This window comes from Limanda limanda, chromosome 12 (assembly GCF_963576545.1).
Source record: "Limanda limanda chromosome 12, fLimLim1.1, whole genome shotgun sequence".
Taxonomy (NCBI): Eukaryota; Metazoa; Chordata; class Actinopteri; order Pleuronectiformes; family Pleuronectidae; genus Limanda; species Limanda limanda.
Genome location: NC_083647.1, coordinates 12,404,417 through 12,428,620, shown reverse-complemented (window position 1 = coordinate 12,428,620; position 24,204 = coordinate 12,404,417). Strand labels below are relative to the sequence as shown.

The window sequence follows — 24,204 nt, the reverse complement described above, 5'->3', positions numbered from 1 at the left end:
ACAACCCACAACACAGGCAGCAGAGTGCGGCTCCATTTCAACCCAGACTGACATCCAGAGCTGCACTCTAACTACATATGAGTTACAGTCATGTATGTACTTTGTCATCAAGGTCAGGGCAGGACATGGAATAATAGCCGAGGTTAAACTCTGTGCTCCTGATTACTGGCCTGATGGTGGATGCTTTATAATGAGCAGCAAATGCGTATGAATGGCTGAACTGTGTCTGAACTGTTTTCGAGATTCATGCAACGTTGCATTATCACATTTTCCTCCCATTACCACCCATTACACTGTATTTAAATAGAAGTAGGAGACTGAGGCTGCAGACTACTTCAATGTGTGTGCCCCAGTTTCGTGCATGTTGCCTGCAGGCCTTGTTTCGTAGCATTAGCTGGTGAACATTTGTGCAAATTTGCTTAGTGATCAGAAACACCTGTTCCTCCAATGGCCATCTCTCAATGCTGCAAGTCTGCCCAACTTTGTGTGTCTCAGTGGTGAGATGGAGGCCATGTTTCCATATTAAGAGCTCTTTTCTTTTTGTGAAATGAACCCTTGCCCCTCCAGTCCTGTTTGTTCCATAGGGACAAAGCATGATACACACTGGAGGGGGGAGAGTGTTTACATAATAATCTGAGGAGGGGTGGCTCACTTTTGGTTGCAGACAGTGAAATAGAAATGAAATATATCTCTTTGTGTGTCATAACAGGGCCCCCTGCCTTTAGGAAGTGGATTATTTATATGACCAATTTATGAGGGACGTTTTACAAGCAATGGGAGGATTCAGCCAAATGATTTGCCATCTGTGGCCGTACTTACATGTACTCATCCGAGTATGGCTTAAAATGTGATGAAAACGAAAAGGAGAGTGACTAATGGCCTATAGTACAGGCACTATACATTTCACTCCATGCCCCGAGTCTGCTCCCTCACCCACCTGCTAGCTATAGATACTCTTGTCATTAAAGACGGTGAAAACTAACACTAACCACTTAACGCCCAAGAGGAGTGAGTGACAGCGATCATGTGCAGCACTTTATGGATCCTGTCCATATAATTAATGTGCTGTACCATCAACAGGCCCTGATCTATCACATGTTTAAAAAAAACAACATATGTCACTCAGACAGCTGCAGCGAGGCACGGCTGAATTGAGGTGCTGTCTATTTACGGCAACGCTTAAAGAAAATAGCTGCCTGTAGTATGAGATCCAACATGCTTTATTGCAGCGTGGGGCACATGCCTTGGCTGGCGTTGCCAAAAATACATATTTCAGTGTTAAATGAATAGGGCTCTTTGAGGCATAAAGGTAGCACTACATAAATCTGTGGGAACATTACCTTATAGTCGTCCGCACGGTGATTTTAACACTTTGATTCATTAGCTTCAGATGAATCATCTGCTGCTTGTTAGAGAAAGTGCTCTCATGACACATTTCCTCCTGGAATTCCCACACGGCGTGCTCATTTGCTGAACCCCGCGGCACAGTGCGGCGCTGGGTTCACTTAAGGCGCCTTCACATTCACACCGGCTCGCTGCGTCTCGCCCCCCCCCCCCCCTTTTCAGTGCACCTGTCAGGCTGATTGATCCAGATAGCTCAACGGTGAAATGATACTCCCACTCTTTACGTTGGGGTTTAAAGAAGAAAAATATAACAAGGTGCGAACAAGGTGTTATCCTTATTTTAACCTGGGGGGCGTGATCCTAATAGTGTTGTATAAAGCTCTCAATCACAGACGTGCAGTGATGGAATTCAAACGCGATGACTGACGTCTTTGGCATGGGCCCTGGCCTCATGGGTTTGATTTACGATAAAGCTAAAGCCTGCCAGAGGGCCCAACCAACTCCATGTTCCCCCTGTGACGCCTCAGAAACCCTTGCAGTATATCTAATGAGCGCCGTCCGGCCCGAGGTCAATGAGTCAATCCCTGTTATCTTCTCAAATCACTGTGAGTCCGACATCCACTTACTGTAATGTCTTGTGAAAAGATGACGGGTCACAGATCCTTGCCAGTGCGCTGACTGTTGCCCCGAAGTTGCTCTTGCGGTCTGGTGCCTTTTCATCTACCTTGCTGCAAAAAATTGGCCTGCGCCGCAAGCGAGGATTAAAGAGTGCAAAGAATCCAGTTCTAACTGTTTAAAACTTGTCATCTCTCATTTGCTCAGTGATTTATAGAAGATGCAGGGTGCTTTTCATGTCCCGTGTGTCTAATCCCTTCAAGGCTCAGATAACTCTGTATTTGTTTTCAATCTGGACTCCACATAACAGAGCAAAGGACTTGTGGGTCTGCGCTCAGAGTGAGTTTTGTGACTTGTGCCCTGAAATTGTTATCAAGTAAAATGCAATTATAGAGTAAACTGTGTTCATATCAATGCAAGAGCCACTCTGGGGAGATCTGAAACGGTGGCAGCCTTTGCAATCAGATCTGTGTGTTGAGGCACTCCACATTTTCAATTATGGTTTATTAAGATGCTATTTATATTGAAGTCTGATTCAAGCAGTGCTGTCAGTTATCTGATAACAGTTTTTCTCTTTGTCTTCCTTTGTTCAGGCCAAATGTCTGCGGAGGTCAGCAGTGCTGCTCTGGCTGGGCCGTGGCACGAGGAACCAATCGCTGCATTAAACGTAAGGAAAAAAAACATAACTGTCTTCTGTAAAGTAAAAAAAAAACATGTAACATGCATGAATACCCTTTCATTCAGCTTAAGATCACAGTTTTTATTGCTTGGTAGCCAAGGTCATGAGAAGACACACAAACACACTGACAAGCCTCATGTACAGTAGAGCTTTGGGAGGGAGAATACATTTCCAAACAGAGAGGCTTTACAGTCTTATGTACACTGGCTGAAAAACAACACATTTAATGGATATTAATGACTGTCCTGTCAAGCGGAATTAGTCTATGAAAGTTTTCCTATGGCGATGCTGCCCCTATGGTCATGTTCATCATGTGCTGTTTGCCTTTTCGTTTCATGTAAGGTCCTTACGTGGAAATTACAAGCACTTAGCGCTTGGCTCTCTCTGAGACACAAGCCCTTAATTATGGGTGGGACTGCTCCTTCTTTTATTGGACCACAGTGCTACTGGATTTCCTCACAGCCAGATAATTAAGAGTGCAGTAGAGGACACGGCCTGAGAACGAATAATTAGCCGCTTTCTTAAAGGCAGCACTGACGCAGGAGGTTGTTGCTTTTCATTGTAACAGTGATATTTCTTTATTTAACTTGTGTGTAGACACGGCAAAGTCTTGTCTTTTTTTAGACCAGTTCTTGATAAAGAGGCCAAACTTTAAATAGAAATGTCTACAGCAATTTCACTGATTGCATGTCATGTGTCCCTTTCACGTTTACGACCACCGTTGTTGCTGCAGATTGAAATAACAGGCTGCCATTGGAGTTTTGGGCTTTTTTAGTAAAAGTTATCTTTAAATTTTACAAGTGAAAACCCATATGGCAAACGACATATAGGGACTACAGCTCTGTAGGCTATCTATCTATCTATCTATCTATCTATCTATCTATCTATCTATCTATCTATCTATCTATCTATCTATCTATCTATCTATCTATCTATCTATCTATCTATCTATCTATCTATCTATCTATCTATCTATCTATCTATCTATCTATCTATCTATCTATCTATCTATCTATCTATCTATCTATCTATCTATCTATCTATCTATCTATCTATCTATCTATCTATCTATCTATCTATCTATCTATCTATCTATCTATCTATCTATCTATCTATCTATCTATTATTTTGACTTGTTTCCTGTTGCTGGTTACTGTTTCCAATGTTTCTTCGGAGCTAATTCTCCTCCACACGCACTCACACACACACACACAAACACACAAACACACACACACAAAAACACACACACACACACACACCGTTCACCCACATTTCAGCCAGTCCATTACACAACAAGCAGACTGGCTCCGGCAGTCACCTAATTAGATCTCCTCCCCTCCTGCCCAGTGCAAAGCCTCCGTCAACTTTCTCAGGTCCCAACTAAAGGCACAGTTACCAGGGTGTAAATTACATCTAACATGGAGTTGCAGTCACCTAAATTAAAAGAGTAAATACTTATAATGTGCCCAGTAAGTAACAGGCCCAGTCTAACATGCCTCTGTTAAACAAGCCAGTGAATCTGAGAGGGCCAGGGGTCTTTCCAACCATCTGGACCCTCTTACGGCTTGGCCCTCACCCAGGTCTGACTGGAGGCTATGCTATCATCAGCTGAGTGAAGCCCCAAGGCAGGCAAGGTGCCAACACAAAGACCCCAGACTTGAGCTGGGACTGGAAGCCCCCGCGTAGAGGACCTCCGTGGAGGAAAAAAACAGCTCAGCCTATCTTTATTCTGTCCCCGGCCTGAGTCTCTTTTCTTTTTTAAAGAGAGGGCAACACAAGAAAACATGTTCACAGTGGGGGAAAGAAAAGGAACAAACCTGTTGGCGAGAGCATTAGTAAAAACACATCGTTTCTGACCCGCGTCTGGGAAATTCTGGCAGAAGTAATGTCTGATATTAAAAGTGTCAGCTGCAGGCTTCACCCAAGAGACTGGATTGGGTGTCTGGAGTTATGGCCTCCTAACAATACCTTCTTGTTCGATTGGGTTGAGCTCAGAGCAAATATATGACAGGAATTGGATCTCCAGTCGTCCAGGGAGCGCGTCTGCATGTGTTTACTGTTTAAAAAGGTCTTCGTCTTGGCTTCCCTGGGCCTGCGTGGTTGGAGGCTCTCTGAGGACTCGGTGCTGCCCATGTCCTGGCAGGTTTGGTGCTGACGGCTTTGTTTTCTTCAGCAGGGTGGATGGTTAGCAGACCTGTTTGTCTATGAAAGCAAATTCAGTGTGCCAGTGTCGTGTGATAGAAAGCTTTGATCCATTTAAAGCATTCATTGCTGTGTCATGTTTATTTCTCCTCTTGTCAAGTTAAAGGTTATTTTTTTCTGTGGCTGAGGTTTTACATTTCAGATTTTATTAATGGTGGCCACGAATCAAAGGTGTGTGTGTTGTGGTTGGTTGGTAAAGTGGGGCCAGGTGTGGGGTTGGCTCTATCGAGGCTGCCGTCAAAGTGAATGGAGCATCTTGGTTCTGGGTCAGCACTACACTTAAATATTTATTCCCCCCGCTGTGTTGAGATTCACATCTGCTCATGTGTTCCCGTTTGTTAGATGAAGAGCAGAGGGAGGCCATGTTGTAGCCTCGCCCAGTCACAGCCCAGCAGTAGTCCTGCCTAAGATATAAGACTTAAGACTGACTGTCTGCATTACTGTAACTGTCGACTGTTTGACACAAAAGCCGATCATGAATGCTCCAGATGGTGCAGGTAACTGTCAAAGTCCAGAAGAATCTCACACCAATGTAAAACAAATGCTTCACTATCCTGTGATTCATAAAACATACCAATAATAGTAATCTGTGGAAATATTTGTACACCTGCCTAAAGAGTAATTGTGAGAAAAGAGAAAACAGCATGGTTCAGTAAAATGTGCACAGTACACCACCACTTTGTCTTGAGAATGAACACAGAAATCTGTTTACAAAACAGTTGATTACCTGTGGAATTCGGAGAAAGTTTGAATTACTGGCATGTTTCATAATAAATACAGTAACCCCCCCATTAACTGTCTTATATCGTTGTAAATTACTATTTTGAAGTTATGGTTGACAAGATTTCTAGGGAAAAAAACAGTATAGTAAGAACCTTTAAAGCCTGTGTTACCGGAGATTGGGTCTAAATTGTATCTCTTCTTCTTCAATCTTGTTTTTGTACTCTTAAATGTGGCTTTCACTCAAACATGGCTTTATAACTGAGTCTTGGAAAAGCTACCAGGTTGGAATGTAGACTCTACATAAAGATGGTCGACATGCCAATTCCCCAAAGTGAGGCCAAGGCATCTCAATTTGCCCCTGGTGTCCCAACTCCTCCGTGTTAGCAGGGACATGGACCAATCCATTAGGTTGAAGTAGTCTACATGTCAAATATTTTCTCTCTGGGTCATTTAAGGTTGTTATCACATTCGTTTGAGGGATTTTTTCAGGTAAGATTGGTTTTAATTAGTTATGTGATGCTTTAAAAGTTCTCTACAGCAGCTCCACCCCTTATCACTAGATAACATACTCTGGCTCAAAATGCACAAGATGGCATCTTTCGTATCCGGGATACTTTGGCTTACTTTCTGGATAGTGGGAAGAAGTGGAGATGCTTCATCTATGGGATCAGATTTGTTGTTATCCTGAGCTATGAACTCTTTAGAAAGATGGGAGTAGTGAAGTATAGTGATACATGCTTAACAGTATGCTAATCAGTATGCTATTATGCCCAAAATGATAATGGTAGCTAATGATTAACTTTCAGTAATGTTTAAAAAGTATTATAATAACCACATTCCTTATGTTAGTTTAGCTTGTTAGCATGGTATTATTAGCTACTACTACCACAGCTGAGGATGAGTCAAGTTATTTTACTCAGAATTCCTAGTATTCGGCTGATTAAAATTTGACCAGATGTTGGCATTAGAAGAAAAGTTAAGGGGTCACCAAAGTTAATGCAATTCATCCTGAGGGTGACATGAAGGAAAGCCTCCAATGGTTATGCCACTAAAATCCCAAATATCATAATTTCCTGTTAAGCATGCACCTCATAGCAATTTATTCAATAGTTTTTTAAATTACAATTTTTGACCCAAGCAATGGACAAAGAATCCTACTATCCTGGTGGGAAAATGAGCACTATAGGTGTTGGCATACGTCTGGCGAGGTCACTATGAATCAGAGTTATGTCATGTTGCCCTGGCTTCTCCAGTTGACATGGCTGTTTTAGTAATTGGATTAATGGCATGGTCTACCGCCCACAGAGTGAATGTATGGGAGAACACAGAATACTCCAGAACAGGGGATGACTCTCTACAGGAACTGGCTTTACTTTATATCAGAGCTGACAGTACTCCCTAAAGTGCAGGCTTATAGATTCTGCAGTCACTACACTATACATCAACATGTTTTGGTGAAGGCATGTGCTACATATGGCAGCATGCTGCAAGTGGAGCCAATACTGAAAGCCTGACTCCCCCCCCTACTTATAAAAAAAAAGAAAAGCACACACATGGCCCTTGACTCAAACCTGTTGCTGTCTCAGAGAGTGCAGATGAAAGGTGCATCATTCACGTGGAAGAATAAAGTTGTTTTCAGTCTCTTAAACAGTTGGTGATGGACAGAGTGAAACTCGGCACTGTAGTTTCTTTTTGATTGCCCTCCAGCTTTCTTTGGCCTGCTGTGCCGCCCAGGGCCCCATCCCAAACCTGAAATAACTCCTTGAGCAGAAAAATCTCTCTCTTGCTTACCTCTGCCATCACAACATTAAACCAAAATACTGAGTGAAGCATGTTTCTCTTATTCCATTACGTCTCCAGATGAGTTCAGACCAACATTTATTGGTACCTTTTTTATTGTGACCTCCTTTTAGACATATAATAGCAGATGGTTGTTTAACACCCAAAAGGGGAAATGGTTTTCATGTATGTTAAAGTCATCAAAATGTGAAATAATTCAAATACTCCATAAAATAACCATTTTGCTTTATTTGTTGAGTCATTTATCCCAGTCATTCTTTAGTTTTAAACCTGAAACACATTTGATGCTCCTTTTGTTTGGTACGACATGTGTGAAGCAGCTGGTAAAGTATCAAGGACCTACATGTGTTAACGTTCTCTGACCTCCAAAACAGTGCCCAAAAAATGCAGGTTCACCATCTTCGGCTAATAGATACAAGCCGTCTCAGTTTGCTTTTAGCGACACACCGCAGAATATTCAAACACGGCAGACCCAATCCTACAGTAGGATTTGTTTTCTGCTTTCAGACAAAAACACAAGCTAGTTCAAGAAGCTCACTCAAAGGTAGGTATCCAGAACCGTGATATGTGCTCTAATCTAAACAAGCCACATGTAGTATCTGTTTTCATCTCTGGCAGAAGAGATTTATTGTGCATAACCAATGTAAGTAAAGTTTTGTCATGGTGTGTACACTGCATAGGACAGTATATATGCAGTTAGAAGTCATGAGTCCGAGCCAAGCACATGATAGAGCCACGAACCACAGAGTCACAAGGACTAAATGCATTAGCATCGGCAGAGTCACTGTAAATACATTATAATTCAATATACTGTTTACAGAACATTTACAGCAGATTATTTGATGAGAATTAATTCATGATAAGCATGAGTTATAGGAACCTAATCAAATAACATATTTATTCTGCAGCCTTGTTGAAATAACCCCAAAAAAGAAAGAATTTATTATTCCAAATGTTTAAAAAAAATTGACCAAATACTGAAGAGAACCAAGATTCCTGAGCGGCTTCCTCTGTTTTACAAGAACAGGAGGTTCTTAAGACGCCGTCGCTGCTAGTTTTGTCATTGAGCCGGGGTTAGAAATTACGGCAACACAGACAGCCAGGGCCCTCCTCGGCTTTATATGTCGTGTGTGTGGATTTGTAGGGGTTGCACAGTTCACAGTTCAGGGGAATAACACTCCCCTGGCAGCCCTGCAGAGAGTTATGGGCCATTAGACAGATAGACCTGTAATCAATACACACCCCATCATCCCAAACCCATCATTAACAAAGACGCCGGACAGCTCGCTCTGACTTTGTCTCCCCGAACCAGGAGTGCAGCTTTCTCTCCTCCAGCTGGTGTGTCTGTTTGTAGGCTGCAAATGGATCTTGCTTTGGCCTCCCGTGACACATGTTTTTCTAATTGCTACCATAGCAAAAAAATGTGGTGAAATGAGGTAGTTCTCAGCGTCTGAACCCAGACACGTTCCTGTAGAGTTTCTTTCATTTGTTTATTTGTACAACTTGAGGTGTTTCCTAATACAGAAATAATGGAGAAAGAAGTGGAACATCAAATCTTGGCCATGTAAATTCTTCAAGAACACGTGAGCTGTGTGTTCAGACATGCACTTAACTCTGGACTTTCTCATGAAATTATCCGAAGGAGCTTTGTGTGAGAAAGCAAATGCCTAAGTCAGTTGCAGCGGAAATTCTCCAGAGTTTCTCTCGCCATCAGCCTAGTAAAATGTTTGAAAAATGTCAGAGCAAGCCCAAGTGAGAGTACGGCAGGATAAGGTGTGGAGAATTCTGAGCGAATGGGTGTGTTGATGACGTTTCTAACAGCCCTCAGATGCAAAACTGAAAAGAAAAGAAAACAAATATCTCAGAATGAAAAAGAGGTACACGAAGAAGACACAGAAGAAGACATTCAAGAGCTTTTGACGATAAGGGTCAATAAACAAAAACATGTTTCCCCTTATTTGAATGCTCCTACTGCGTTCTTCATATGTGAAATGTAAACTCTGAAGACTGACTGAACCAAACTGTCCAACAAAATGCTTTGTGTTTTGTTTTTTTCTGTTATTTCGTGATGCAACAGAAGTTCACATGCTCCTGATGATGTTTGCAGCAGAAAACCCCCCAGGATGGGGCCTTACTGACTCAACATTAACAAGCCAGCACCCCTCTCCTCCTTCAGTCACACACGCTCCACGAGGCTGCAGTGTTGTTAGGGTAGCTTATAGACAACAATATATCATGGCACCCTCCTGCTTAAAGACCATATGGAAGTTGTTGGGATATGATCCCTCAGGAGGATGGGGTTTGTGGGGTTTTGGTGAGCACCACGTCTCACAGAGTCAGCTTTACAAGTTGCGGGCGCACGCCCCCCCAGATCCAGATATCCTCCACACAGTGCACATGGCATGTGGCTCATTAGGAGCTGAATCTGGGAGTTCGTGGGGTGCGGTGGAGGCATGATATAGCGTAGCTAAAAGCAATGTACACAATGTCGTGGGTCAGATGTAGGTTAACTAGATCCCGCCCCGGAGCTGAGAATAAAAGCTCCAACTACTGTATTGGACAGAAAAACCTCACACAGGGATTGAAAAGTGTGGATTTATGACAGAGGCACCTTCATCCGGTAAAATATTACAGTCGTAAGATTTACCACAAAGAGAAAACAAAGGATCAGTCGAACAGCGTCAGACTCCCCTCTTCTGCTTCTTGTTAGAACAATAGAGACGTTAAATTGTGAACCTTTAATGAAAGCATGTAGAGTTACAGTTACAGTGGTTCGGTGCAGCGGAGTTAGCCTTTGCCAAACCTGACGATTGGGATTGTTCTGGCAGCCATGTGGAAATCACATGTCGTAAAGAGATTAACACTCACTTGAAATGATTAGCATTGAGAGGCAATTGTATTAACTGCTCAATAGACCAATTCTTACTTCTTCAGTGGATAGCGAGTCTGAATGAGAGGTGAAACTTGGAGCTGTTCTCGCCCCGCCGCCTCCCACAGTCTTAAACACTTGACCTATTTCATGGGATCTGCGAGGGTCTGCGGCGAGTCCTGCACAGAGGCCCCTGCTGTCATCGTAGGAGGTTTGCCAGACTTTGTATTCAAGCACCAGAGGTTTACAGTTGTCTGTGATTGTGGAGTTTTACCCAAAGTTGCATCATTTCTATGACCTATGTTTAAGTGCATATTCCTCCTTTTAACCTCCTCATAAGCTTTGCATCCACTTGCACGTACATACACCTATTCTACCTCTACTGGGAAAATGGTCAGTATGTAGTGTATTCAGAGGTGGCCTCAATATAACAGTAAGTTGAGTAAGTTGCTCAAACCACTATTTCAATAGTACTTTTCATTCTTTCTTCCTCGCTTTTATTTGTATTTTTTCATGGTTTGAAAAGGCCTTTGGTTGAGCCTTTTGTCATATTCTAAAGAATTCTAATCCCCAGAGCAGCTCACATCCTCCTAATCTCATAATGGCCATCCCAACATTATTGCGTTTATGCTTTCATTATCAATATTATTTTCAGGACTGTCAGGTTTCCTCTGGTCGGTCTGTTGACTTATGTTAAGTGAGGAGATTTCTCCACGTGTTTGAGTTCTCTCAGATACTGGTTTCAAATAGCCCTCTGCTGAATGAATGGACTATAAAGATTTGATGGGTTGTATAACTGTGAGTCAGAGAGAGGGGAAAGGTGAATCTCTGGTGGATTGTAATGGACTGGAAATGAGTGCTGAGTTGGAAATGAGAGTTCAGTGGAATGGAGAAGGGGGGGGGGGGGTTCAAGAATGGCGGTTTTCCTTAGACACGATCATGCATATCAAAGCTTATAACAGGTAAGAGCAATCCACTTGCGATAACTTAAGAATAATTAACTCAATAAAAACCACAGGCTTGCTTTTAATGTATGAAGAGAATTGCTCTAAGAAGCCAAGTAACCAAGGGAAAACCACTTGCAGGACGAGTATTTGCATTTACTCCAGCTGTTTATAGTGTTTCTTTAATGATATTAATAACTGTATTCATACAACAGCTAAAAACAGCTGTAACACATTGCAAATAACAACAAGAATACAAAATAACAAGGACAACAAGCTAAATAACAAAATAGCATATAAAATCAAGTAAATCAATTAAAAGTAACTGCAAAAGAAAGGTTAAAAGAAACATACGTGATAGCTAAATACCATCAAGTAAAAGCCATTCAGTAAAAGTAAGTTTTGAAAGTTTTAAAAATCTATTTTAATAACAAACAACTTTGATCTGATGAATGTGCTTTATTACTGATTCCTCTGGATCAGCATGTTTGTGTGGAAGGTTCAGAGCTGCCAACCACAGTCTAGCAGTCTCGTCTTTTCAGATGACTGGACCCGGACACATTCTCCCAAAACTTGTCCAGTCTCTCTTCATTGTAATTAAGGCTTAAGTGGTAACGCCAGGAATGTTTGCGATGTCTCCCCTTTTATTTCCAGGGGATTCACGTTTTATTATTACTCTTGCAAAGTGATAATTGCGGCACATATTTGTGAAATGGGCAGAATGTGAGGCAATTAGTTTTAATGATGTGCAAGACAAATCTGTACGACAGCAATTACTGTGACAATGTGCTCAGCAGCCCAGAGGCAGGCCCCAGAGACAACACAGACAGGCGGCGATACACTGTACACCGCAGCCAAGCAAGAGGGTTCACGTGGGGCACAGGTCAGGCCCGGAGTCACTGACCTGGCCGCTCTATTGTCAGTGCAGCCGATGTGTTTGTCTGGCGTCAATTCTGTGCCTCACAACTGAAAACAGGTCGCACGTCACTCGATTGTTAGCATATCCCATCGTCAGCCGGCCGTGAAGAACAATTTATTGGGTTATTTTTCTGCCCCGGACTGTTTCTCTATTCACTTCAGATGGTTTATTTGAAGAATGCAGTTTCACACATTACAGAGTTCTCCCCCTGCAGTATAATGTCACTGGAATCTGTGGCCCATTTGTGCCACCGCTTTATCCTCAGACTTGAGGTTAAACAGACTTTGGACAAGACGATGGCACCCAGCCAGCCTGTACTTTAGTTAGATGATGTATTTAACTCCTTGCCAAACAGAGCTCAGGCAATTCCTTTTTCATCCCATGATGGAAAATTTGGATCACATACCAAGTTATACAAATCCACAACCACATTTCTCTAAACGTGTATGCTTCATCAAAAAAAAGAGTCTACATTTTCCTCAGAGTCGTTATAACGAAATGCTTGAGTGAACCGCTTGGTCTAAATACAATTTGCTTCAGCATAAGGCAGAGGAGAGTGGTGATTGTATGATATTTAATCTTCAATTTGTTCGTTTTTCTCATCATACCACAGGCTGACGATGCGTAATGCAGTGGTCTTTCAATTAACGTACTCCCTGATCTGAATTAACCAAAATGCAGAGCTGAATGGAAATAAAAGTCTGACGCGTGTTTTTAGTTTTGAGCTCAATTCATCAGCAGCCGCATTTTTGGGGTCCACCGTGATTTCTTCTTCTCTTAAAGCAACATAAAAGTGGCCCTGCAGACTGAATACTATCACAATAACAGGAAGTGTGCGGCAGGTACGCCACTGTTCGAACCCGGTTGGGCCCTTTTTGCGACAGCACTCCTCGCTGCCAAGAGCCGTGGCAGCGATCCTGCCTGCGATCTGTCAGCGTCCGCAGCATCTGTGTCAATAGCATTCCAGAGCCCTGTTGACTGTGTGCCGCTGTTTGCTTTTGCCACCACAGACCAGTAGCCTGATTTACTGTTTGAGGACAATGCCATAAATCCTCAAGTGCCGTTTACTACATACATTTGTGTCACAAGATCGAGAGCTTGTTTACTTTAAATTGTGTGCCACAGGACTTTCAGCACTCCAAGAATCTGGAGTGTGATGGGAGGGTGGGCTGATGGAGTGACACAGATTATTTTTCCATGACCACAAAGTGACCTCAGCGCTGTGTGTTTGCAGACGATTGATAAATATTATGCACACATTCATCTTTTACGTCCAATAAGCCCCTTCGGATTGGGTTGATACAGCTCCACAGGCATTTTCTTTGATGAAGTGTCAGCTATTTTCAGTCGGCCTTCAATAACCAGTTTTTCCTATTCGCTCAAACTCCCCATGTCAAAGTAAAACACGCATTGGATTCTAGATAAGTGACCAAAATATATTTTTAGGAAATCGCCCTGTACAGAAATGCCGGAGGCGCAGGCTTAAGCTCAGTGAGAAATTGGATAAGGGTTTAATGTAAGTGATCATATGAATTTAGACGAAACAGTGCAGTTAAAGACTCAAGAAAAATTGAACATGACAGCCCCTCCAGGCTCTCCCCTGAATGAAAAGGACAAAAAAGGTTGAGATGAAACTAATGGCCCTGTGATTGAATCAAGTTAAAGTGAGCCCCAGTGTTGAGATCAGGGAAAGCCATAAAGGAGCAGTAGCAGGAAAGCCACTCTGTCTGCTCCCTCTTACACGGGGGGCACACGCTCGAACATGACCCGCTGAAAACCTGATCTCCCTCTCTGCTCTCTCTTCAGCGGACTGCCAGCCCCCCTGCCAGAACCGCGGCTCCTGCAGCCGGCCACATACCTGTGTGTGTCGCTCAGGCTTCCAGGGCGCTCGGTGTGAGGAGGTGGCCCCGGAGCAGGTGTACATCCGGGAAGGAGGCGCCCTGAGACGTGTTCACCCCGGCACCAACCCCTTCCAGAGAGACCAACCGCGGAGAAGGCCCTCGGAGAGACAGGCCATCGATAGCGCCAAGGTTCAGACGCCACGACCCCCCACCACCAGACAGCCTGTGTAAGTGATGCAGCTGTGCCTCCTCGACTCATCTTATTACAGCAAGAAAGAGCCGGACAGTTTTGCCAAATAAGGTTTATTTGTGTGAAGGTTTTACATCAACTCGTAACTTATTGACCCGCCACACCAGAAAGCGTAATATGATAGTAATATGATGATCGAGGGACTACTGCTGTTTTTGGCAAGCTAATGGCTAACATACTAGCAAGTGTTAGCACTGCCCAGTCACAATACTGCATTGAGCTTTCTCCACGCTGTGCTAGGCCTACTTACTTCCCCCTGGTATTTGAGGGCAAAATAAAAACAAGTTACTTAGCTTATCAGTTAGCTGATGCTAGCGTTAATTGGCAGGTGACATTAATTTACAGAGAGATAATAAAGGGCGGGTGTCAAAGTTAGCTAGCATGTCAGTAACCTGATGCTAGCGTGAACCGGTAGTGAGCCAGAAAGCTCGGTAATTCATGGGAAAATAGGGTCATTAATTTGCACATTCACCACTTGTTTAATCAACATTTGGTTTTTAATAATACTCATTGTCTTAATTAAAAGTTGTATATGCTCTAAAAAGCTCCGCTATGAAAGTCAATGCTTTTTTTCAGGCTATACAACTTTAAAAAAATGTGTAAACATATGTATTTCACAGAAATATATATTTTTAGCCCCAACTACTGCCAGCTCACAGAAAACGAATTGACACACCGTGCTATTAGAAATTATTTAAAGACTCTTTAACAAACAGTAGTTCATTACAATTCTATTCAAGACTGGTTTTGTTTATCATTGCAATAAATCAAACCAGATGACAACTTACATCCTTAATACGCTTATAGTAAAACAAAAAGTAAGTAAGCTTTTGCTGCCATTACTGCCAGGCTTGACAAATGTATTAGGGTAAATCTTTAAAATATAGGAAAATATAACATGATATACCAGACTGAAATATATTTAAAAAATGCTATTTGTTCTGAAAATAGTGCTTGAGGATAATGTTTTCTTGAGGTTTTCATTGTTTCAGTTTGTTCTTTGACTCAATGTAATAACTGTGACGACAATATATCGGGCTAATAGCTGCTCAGACTAAAGCCCCTTATTGTGCATTCAGAAAAATTCTCTAAAGACTGCTAATCAGCAGGGCTAACAGTTTCTTGGCTTGACCGTCTGACTGTTTTCGTTCCAATAGCTTTTTGGTTTGATTAATCACTTTGCCGTGGTTTGATCCATATTCTAGATCAAGGATGCTGAAAGGGAGTAATTGTTTCCGGGAGTATTTTGATGGGCCTTTATTGCTCACAGGCTTAGACTTATCTAGTCAAATTATGCTAAATGTTGGACTCAGGCCCAGCACTATTCTAATCTTCTCACTGTTAGTTATAGTGCCATAATTTGTTTGGGCACTGAGGTCATCATTCACTTTTTAGCCAGTTTGTCATCTGGGTTATTTCTCCCCAACAAACCACTTTAACATGCTCTAGTACATCTGACATTTCTGATGCTCCTCTTGATAATTAAGAGGGTCTTATGTTATTTTGTACTTTTGCTGGTGTTATGGAATTACGCTGGCTGAGCCATCCACATGTTTGTGGTAGCTAAATGAAAATCCACTACATGTGTTGGCAGATGGGTCATTAAAGAGGTTTTTTTTTAATCCCCATTTCCCAAATGTTCTAATCAATACAAGACCTCTGTAGAGTCACACAGTTGCTATGCATATGTTTGCTTTGTTCTTGACTCACAGGACATTTTTGTGTCCTGAGTCACATCTGGGACAAGAGAAAGAGACGAGGTTACAGGTTCAACACCGTAATAAGCAGACAGTGTTCCTGAGTCACAAATGCCCTTACTATGACTACTCTCACTACCATGTTTCTATTGAAAGTGACTAACTGCTTGTAAGAGGTGCTGTTAAGTTCAAGATGAGCCATTTTCCCCCGCTCTAGTGCAAAATTTCCAAGCACGCAGCTCAGACTAATCCAATTACAGGTTGACAGATTTCCCTGAACTCATCAGGACATAATAATAACTTCTGCCAGAATTGTAAAACGTCTTCATTAAAACATTAGGCTAAGAATCATTTGAATGCTTTACTCCTTTTCATTGGTACTTCCAGGAAGCAATTTGAATGCTCGTGTAATGCACGTTTCAAGCTCAGCCCTCATGAACTGCTGCAAACGTTTGGGATGCTCTTGGCCCAAAATGATCTTTTCGGGTGGAACAGTCTTCCCCCTGGAGAAGTGGTGGATGTAAGTCTTGGTTTCGTATAACAGCCTGAAGGTTCCACTGTTTCCAAAGCCAGGAAAGCACGAGCAATGTGAGGTCACAGAGAGTGAGAGTCAGATAGAGAGACAAAATCAGTGCCAAGGCTCAATTAAGGAGTAAGAAGAGGAGTAGGGGAGGACAGACACTCAGATAAATCGCATTGCCCCCACTTGAGGGAGCAAAGGCCACATCGTACATGCAGCACTCAGCCAGTCACCTCTAATTTTCCCCAACTAGCGAAGGTGTGAGGCACTATATATGTCTTTCTTGGAGCGGACTAGGCTCATTATGTCAGGAGCACCCTGTTACTGACCCGGCCTGTCAAGTGGCGCCAAGAACAAGACATAATGTCGAGAAGTAGACAAGGAGTGACAGAACAAAAAGAATGATAAGAAAAAAAAAGAAACAAGCAAGAGTAACAGAGTAGGCAAATTGTTTAGGTGACCAAGGGAGGGTGGTTGACCAATTAAAAGTCTATAATCTGTTAAACTTACTGTCTAGTCAGCTGTGGTTCCCAATTGTGGAACCCCACTGTGTGCACGTCAGCAGGCGGCAGACAGGGAAAGTTTAGTGTCTGCGGTGGATTTTAAGAGGTTTGTCAACATCTCAGTTAAGATGATGCTTATCTCAATTTTCAGGAGACCAGCACTTAAAATGTTTGAGGGGAAAACACAGGCTTTTCTGATTAAAGTCTGGTTGCTCTGTGAGAGAATGTTTTTAATAAGACTTTATAGTAGCAGCTGCCTTTTCTTTGGCATTTAACAGTAGGTGTTTTTAATTACCAAAATTATTGATAATATAATGCATCAATTTATGACAGATTTCCTTTGTACTAGCCATATTGCTCTAATTCAATAGCATACCAACACAATTCAGAATTTGGGGTTATAAGCACGCTGCTGACATCGGAAGCTCTAAGAGGGATTCCTGGGGTTGATCTTGACTCCAGCTTTAGCTAGGGTTTATAATCTGAAGATATCCTGTCCAACAGTTATAGGCTTGCAGTTTCCCGCAGTCTCACAATGTTCATTTGTAGTTTTGTATTGTGTTCAGACATAACACAAGGCTAATTTTAACCAGACTTTCTGTTTAAATTTGATTGTTAGACTATGTGCATTGTTGCGTCAATATTTCCGAAACAAGCTATCAACCTAGCAACATAATCCGTATTCAAAGTATGGGGTAGCCATGAGGGGAGTGTGGTGATAGATTTATCACCTGCAATACATTTATCATTGAATAAAGCTTCCCTTAGAAGTTAATTCTAATAGTCTGTATCCGATGTGTAGTGTTAGCCCCTCAGTGGTATAATTTGGATTTATCGTTTGAAAAAAAGAGCCATCCATCCATTCCTATCACTTAATCAACCCTGAACATAATGTACCAACCCACCATGTGTAGAATGTGCTACAGTGGTGAAACAATTTGTTTAAACTTGGGAAGGCATCTGGCACTAGTCCAGAAGAATTAACATCAATTTGGGCAAAAATTACAACACAGTCAGCCTGAACACACCTTTGTAATGTTTACTTTTTCTCTACTGGGCATACCAAATCCTTCCATCCAAAAGTTTAGCTTGTTTGAGCTGTAAGTTCTCTCTGTCGCAATTGAATGATGGCAGACATGTTGTCATCGCTGTTCAGGCACACCTCCACAATGAAATGTTATTTTAGAGGCTAAACGGTTTCATGAATTACCCCACTGAATGAGTTCAGCACATTTATCAGTGGCAGCCTTGGGATGGACAAAACATATGAGGAGCCTCCTGTTCTGTGAAAATTGTGAGACGTCAACACAACTCCATACCATACTCCCTCTTCTTGTATTGCTGTCTCCAGTCTTCCACCTTTCCCTCTGACCCTTTAAACTGTGTCCCAAAAGGTCCAGCTGGCTGATATATGGGATTTAAACTGTAAAACTGAAAATAGCTACATCCCGGCACATGCAGCTGGCAAAGAAATAACAGTTTCCTCATATGAGGCAGTAGAGCAAATGCCTTTCACCGTAACCTGGTGTTTCCTGTGAGCCCTGTGCTCACCAGTGGAGGGCTTGTCCCTGTCAGCACGGGACCGCGTACATCACAACCGCTCCGTCATATCCTAGTATGAAGGTCAGGGCTAGTGGTGAACACATAGAGTATGTCATGTAGGCTAAACTTCACACCCCTACAATTCTCTTACATCAGTCCTCTGCAGGAAACAGAGCAGGGCAGTGCAGGATGTGTGTGCAGTGTGCAGGTCTTCCCTCCAAAGGTTATCTCCCTCTGGGCTATGTTACATAATCAGAGACAGGACAGCTGGTAGCACCTACCTGGATAAGAGAGCTGTAAATTGATGGCATACACTTAAACTGCCATAATAACTGAACTAAAGCTTAACCATAAAGTGGATTTGAATGCTATTAACTTAAATATATAATGCATTAAAAACCAATAGACCTGTATTATATATTTTATTAACAATGTCTAAACCAAGAGGAATCTCCTTCCGCCCCCTTTTGTATTGGTCCCTTTAATGGATCACAACTATTCATTGTCAATTGCTGCATTATATGAATAAGACTTTAATATATTACCTCATACGTGAACATGAGTTGCACCTGAGTCACGTCAGGTAGATTTTAATCTGCATTGCAACGACTCACATGATCCCACGCTGCTACCCAACGTCATCAAGACTTTTCTTATTGTTCCCAATAAGAGAACTATAGTGGCAGAAGTTGTATGTTTACCTGAATCTTGTATCTCTCTTTAGGTGCATTTTTAGTCTCGGTGTCGAGTTTGTAGCTGTAACTGTCATTGATGGTCTGCTTCACCTACATTTCGATCAAATAAAAGTGCAGCAATTACACAACTATCCCCTGGTGTGATGGCCCAAATGAAAAAAAGTGATGATACTCACTATGTATTTTTATTCAGGCTATATTCTGGCACTTTTCACTGTGTGAAAAAAACATTTAAATGAGGCCACTATGTAAGGCAATTACGTATCAATGTTATTTTTGATTGATTCATTCACTGTGATCTGAGGTGTTGATTGTGGCACAAAAAAAATTGCTACTATTGCCAATTGTGGAGGATGGTGAATATATGCCAGTGAATTTGAGTGTATTTAAATGTTCAAATAACATCTATGTGTATCCGTTTTTTGGCCCATTACCTAAAATAATTGCACATGTCCAATTTTGTATAGTGTCATCTGCTTTAGGGATGATTATGAATTTGGTTACACCCAGTAACACACTGAGACATTGAAGAAAAATAACAAACACCCAGTAACATTGAGATAAAGACCCTTAAAGTGGGTGATACATACATCGTTCTGTGCATTAACTGCTAATATCAGCCCTACTGTTTGCCCAGTGACTAATAGGACTGGTGGTTCTGTGGCTTGTTGACTTAAGGCTTAGCACATAGCCACACAGCTGTTTCTCAGAGGAAACTGTGGTCATAGTGGGAGTTCTCCATGTTAATCATGGATCACTACTTGCTTTCACTCCCACTCCAGACAAACCACACAGCCAGCACTGACAGAAGTCACTGTCAAAATCCTGTAGGTGACCTCAGCACCTGTATTGAAATATTATTTTACAATCATCACTAGTGTTCTTGGATGTAATGATGAGAGGAATTCGAGCTATCGGGTGTAACAGAAGCACCGAGGTTGAAATGAATATGATCATAAACATTGTAAGGCAGCAGTGGAAATTCACTCAAGAAGTTACTCATAACTCAGCTGAGAGGCCAATAAATTAAGAGAATCCCAAATCCCACAGTAGCTTTCCATCTCATAATACTCTTGATGCTTTTGGCTTTGATCAGATATGAGTGTTCATAAACCTAAAACATATATCTAAACATTCAGCCTGGGAAAGTGTTCCCACTGTACCACCTGGCAATGTGCTTTGCTGCTCCGTGAGGACATGTACAGAGTCTTCCTCACGTCTCTGTTTTTCAGCCTCTGCCACAGTAGAGGATGCCTACAGATGAGCAGAGGGGTAAAGTGAAGGGTTATTCCCACAGGTTGTGCGTGTTGTTCCCACACGAATGAGACCCTATCTCTGTTTCAAACCAGGCATATGACCATTTGTCCAGAGCTGTGATTTGTATCCCTGCGTGGGTAGAATGGGAATGAACTTGAACGGGGTCAACTGGGCTTCAGCTGGTGTATCGCAGGCGTGTTTGTCTTGGCATGCTGGTGCTACAAACTTGACCTTTGCCCTGAGCTCGGTATGTGGTGAGCATTTTCTCTAGCGATATGAATGGCATAAGGCTTTCCGGAACTTGGACATCCTCTGACCTGGTTTTGTGAGGCTGGATGGCTGCATTGTGCCACTATGGGTTTAACATCAGCATGGCAGAGTGCAGACTCAGCTATGGAGGCCACCCTGTCCTCAGGTGAACTTTCTATATGCTGGAAAGTGCAACAAGATGTTGACATTTTGTTGTCATGGTAGGAGTTAATCAAGACTGTTTCTGCATATGTTGTAAAAGTGTTTCTAGATTTTTGAACATGTGAAAGCTAAACATACAACAATATTGAATAAGCCAGACCAGGAAGAGTTGGTGTTTTTTTCTTTCTACAAACACAGAGCCAAACGAGTCCCATGAGTGTTTGGCTTCCTGCTAAGCCAGAGGGAACAAAAGACCATAGAGAACTCAGCAGTCAGCGTGGGACAGATATGTCTTTCTCTCTCTCTCCATCCCAACGCTCTGGAAGCCCCATGCGAAACACACTCTGTGCTGCAGAGCCAGGGCCCGGCGTCTGCAGCCAAATCTATTTCATCCAGCAGGCCTGTGCAGATGCAGCTGTCAGAGGGACAGATACTGTACAGCAGTTATAGGAAGAGGGGCGTCTATCCCAGAACGCAGTCCAGCCTCCAGCTCCGGAGCTGAGGCAGATGGAAGCAGCATCAAGCAGCTTTGTCCCCCAGATATTGGGGAATGTTTTGAAAGCACAAATTAGCAGTAGGTCTGTGCATGGGACCAGTCAACCTGAGCTCCTGTGGGGCCAAGAAGTGTAGCAGACCTCCAAAGGCGGCAAACATATGCAACGAACATGCTCAAGCTCCCATTTCTTCTTTTGTGTCCAGACATCACCTTTCTTCCCTCATATTCTCTGTGAATGTCTGCTAAAGTTTTTATTGCCGTGCAAACCGATGTTGCAGGTCTGTTCAAATATTCCCTCAATCACGCCTGTTGTTGGAAACCCTCTTTGGTTTTCAGTCAAAGCAATCTGACATATGACACTCGGCCGTGTAGGCACAGTCTCAGTCAGCACTTTGTAATGGCTCTTCCTGCTGACCTGTCTCGTGGCATTTTACTAAGTAAATGATCAGAGCAACTAAAATAAACCGGGGAGTATTGAATAGCCTCCCTGCTCCCCATGTTTCCCAAGCTCCCCAAGCATTTTGATTCTGGCCCCCGGACCACAGCAACCACACTGCCTCGCCTCCATCCAGAGTCAGGCCTGTTTGGATTTCTTATAGCTTGAAACAAGATGCTGAGGTAAAAACAGACAGGTTGCCACCACCACTCCCCCCCTGGAGATGGGAAGGTAACTGCTTATTCCACACTTTTTGGCCTGTGATCGAGCAGACTGCAGTAGTCATATGTTTTGATCATGTAATGTCTGAAAACCTCAATGGGGTCAAATTCACAGAAAATCAATTTTCATGCCGACAGTTGGGGGGGAGTAATAGCTATAAAATTAAGTGGAACTTCATCTCTTCATTTGCCTGTGTTGCACTTTGGCTAATCCAAATAACAGCCTTCGCTAAATAAGTTTCACAAGAAACTGTGCACTCTCCAGTGTGCAATAGGCCCAGTTGCTGCACTAATATAAGCCCCTTCCCCAGGGGGAGAAGAAAAAGCTCTCTGAATCAATCCAGCCCCTCTGTAATTCATTTCACCCAGGCTCTGGCTGCTACTAACGGGATTCCTGGAAGGCCCGTCCAGACAGAGAAAACATGATTTAATCCAGCCTCTGCGGCTGGTGCGATAAGCCCTCAGACACACCCAGATTTTCACAAGGGGAAATATTCTGCCAGGACCCACAATTATCCGAGTCATAATGAGTAGAGATTTTATCAAAAAGAGACTGGGCCTTAATTGCTCACTGATGTTTGGCCTTATGCATCCACGCATGAAGAACTTGTTTCAGGAGAAAGGAGCTTATCGGTAAAGCTCTGTACACGTTCTTGCAACTTGTAGTTTGCAAGTGATTCCTTTTTTTATAGTATGGGACATATACGAGACTACTGGCACTACTGGCAACGCTAAATTAAATCAAGCAGCAGTCAGTGAAAATGTCATCATACTGTTTTTTTCTTCTTGTATTTCGACCATTCTGGTTTTCATTCATTTAAATTTTTCCAGGAGTGAAATCTGTGTTTTTTGCCAGGACACATTTTTTATTTCACCCATTCATTGGTGCTCTCGTGATGGTGATTGATGCCCAGCCAAACGTATAGTTTTTGCAGATCTATGATAGAGTATGGCACACAGATTTTCTTTTCCTTTGATATCTAACCAGAAATATACAATCCAAGTTCTTAAAAGGAATAGTTCAACATTTTGGGAAATATTCTTACAAGTCTTCTGGCTGAGTGTTAGATTAGAAGATTGATACGATTCTTATACTATATATGTGTAGTGAAGATGTAGTTTCACATTTTAAATCACATCTGTAACTTCGATTTAGTTAGCCCATTTTTGTTGACTAGGAGGCCTAATTATGGTCTATTTTGTTTCATGCAACAGGGTTTTAAGATTTTTCTAGTTTCTACTCTTCTTTCCCTGGTGTGATCCATAAAACATATCATTCTTATAACCATGGGGTTGTTTAAGACGTTTAGCTGCCTGTCAAGTAAGACAGAACATGCAAACTTTTGTGATGAGGCCATTTCTGACAGGTGATTGTTCGCCCACCAACTGCAGGCTCCTGATACCTTCATGATTGTTGACCACCGTCACCGACACTGAGCTACAGTGACACACATCTTAATCATCAAAAAGTTGGATGAGTCGTAAAACTTGCTTCACTCGTTATCACTGTTTGTAGGACTTCCAAACCAATAAAATACAAAACCCTTTGGCAAACGAACACAGGACTATCATTGGTAATGGTTGGACTGGATAAAGTGCAATTCAAAGTACATTATGTGCATGTAACTTTTGCTCTGCTGATATCATGTTCACGTAACTTGGAACTCATACAGACATTTGCACATCTTGTTTTCCTGGCTCAGCATGAAATGATGTTTGTGCTTCAGCTGTAAATTCTTTAGTGGTAAAATAATCTGGGTTTAGACATTTTTTCCTTACACTGACTCACTGTTTGAGCTAGCCTTTGGTATAGTAACCCCTATCAATTAAAGAATTGACAGAGATCTGTAATGCTATGAGTCAAAAGTTTTTCCCCTATGGTATTACCATTGGGTTATTTCTGTAAACCCTCTCTGAATGGTCATGCCTCTATTCATTAAAGATATAAACACAACACTCCATTCACAGATACAAAGTGGTGAATTAGTTGGGGCTAAATCTTCTGGGTCATGGCCTTGAATGCCCAGTTGACACCCACAGGAGATTACCATAGTGCAAAGCAGCTGGTATTCCAGCACTAAAGCTTACTGATGTGCAGATTAAATATTTTAAATTTTTACAAAAACATCAAATGGCTGTTAAAGTTGTGTTTGAGCATTTCTTGCCAAATCACTAGTAAAGATTCAAAGTTAAGCACTAGTGTGGTGCACAAATCTCTTTAAAATTACATGTGATGTTTT

The 24,204-nt window shown here is 42.2% G+C and overlaps 1 protein-coding gene across 1 annotated transcript in view; it reads left to right on the top strand.

Annotated features, from left to right (window-relative positions):
- LOC133016015 (latent-transforming growth factor beta-binding protein 2-like) overlaps nt 1-24,204 on the top strand; it is an 84,776-nt gene that overhangs the window by 645 nt on the left and 59,927 nt on the right. Inside the window, exons 2-3 of the mRNA XM_061083311.1 lie at nt 2,553-2,626; nt 13,902-14,163. Coding sequence (XP_060939294.1) covers nt 2,553-2,626; nt 13,902-14,163 — 336 coding nt within the window. The remainder of the gene's footprint in view (nt 1-2,552; nt 2,627-13,901; nt 14,164-24,204) is intronic.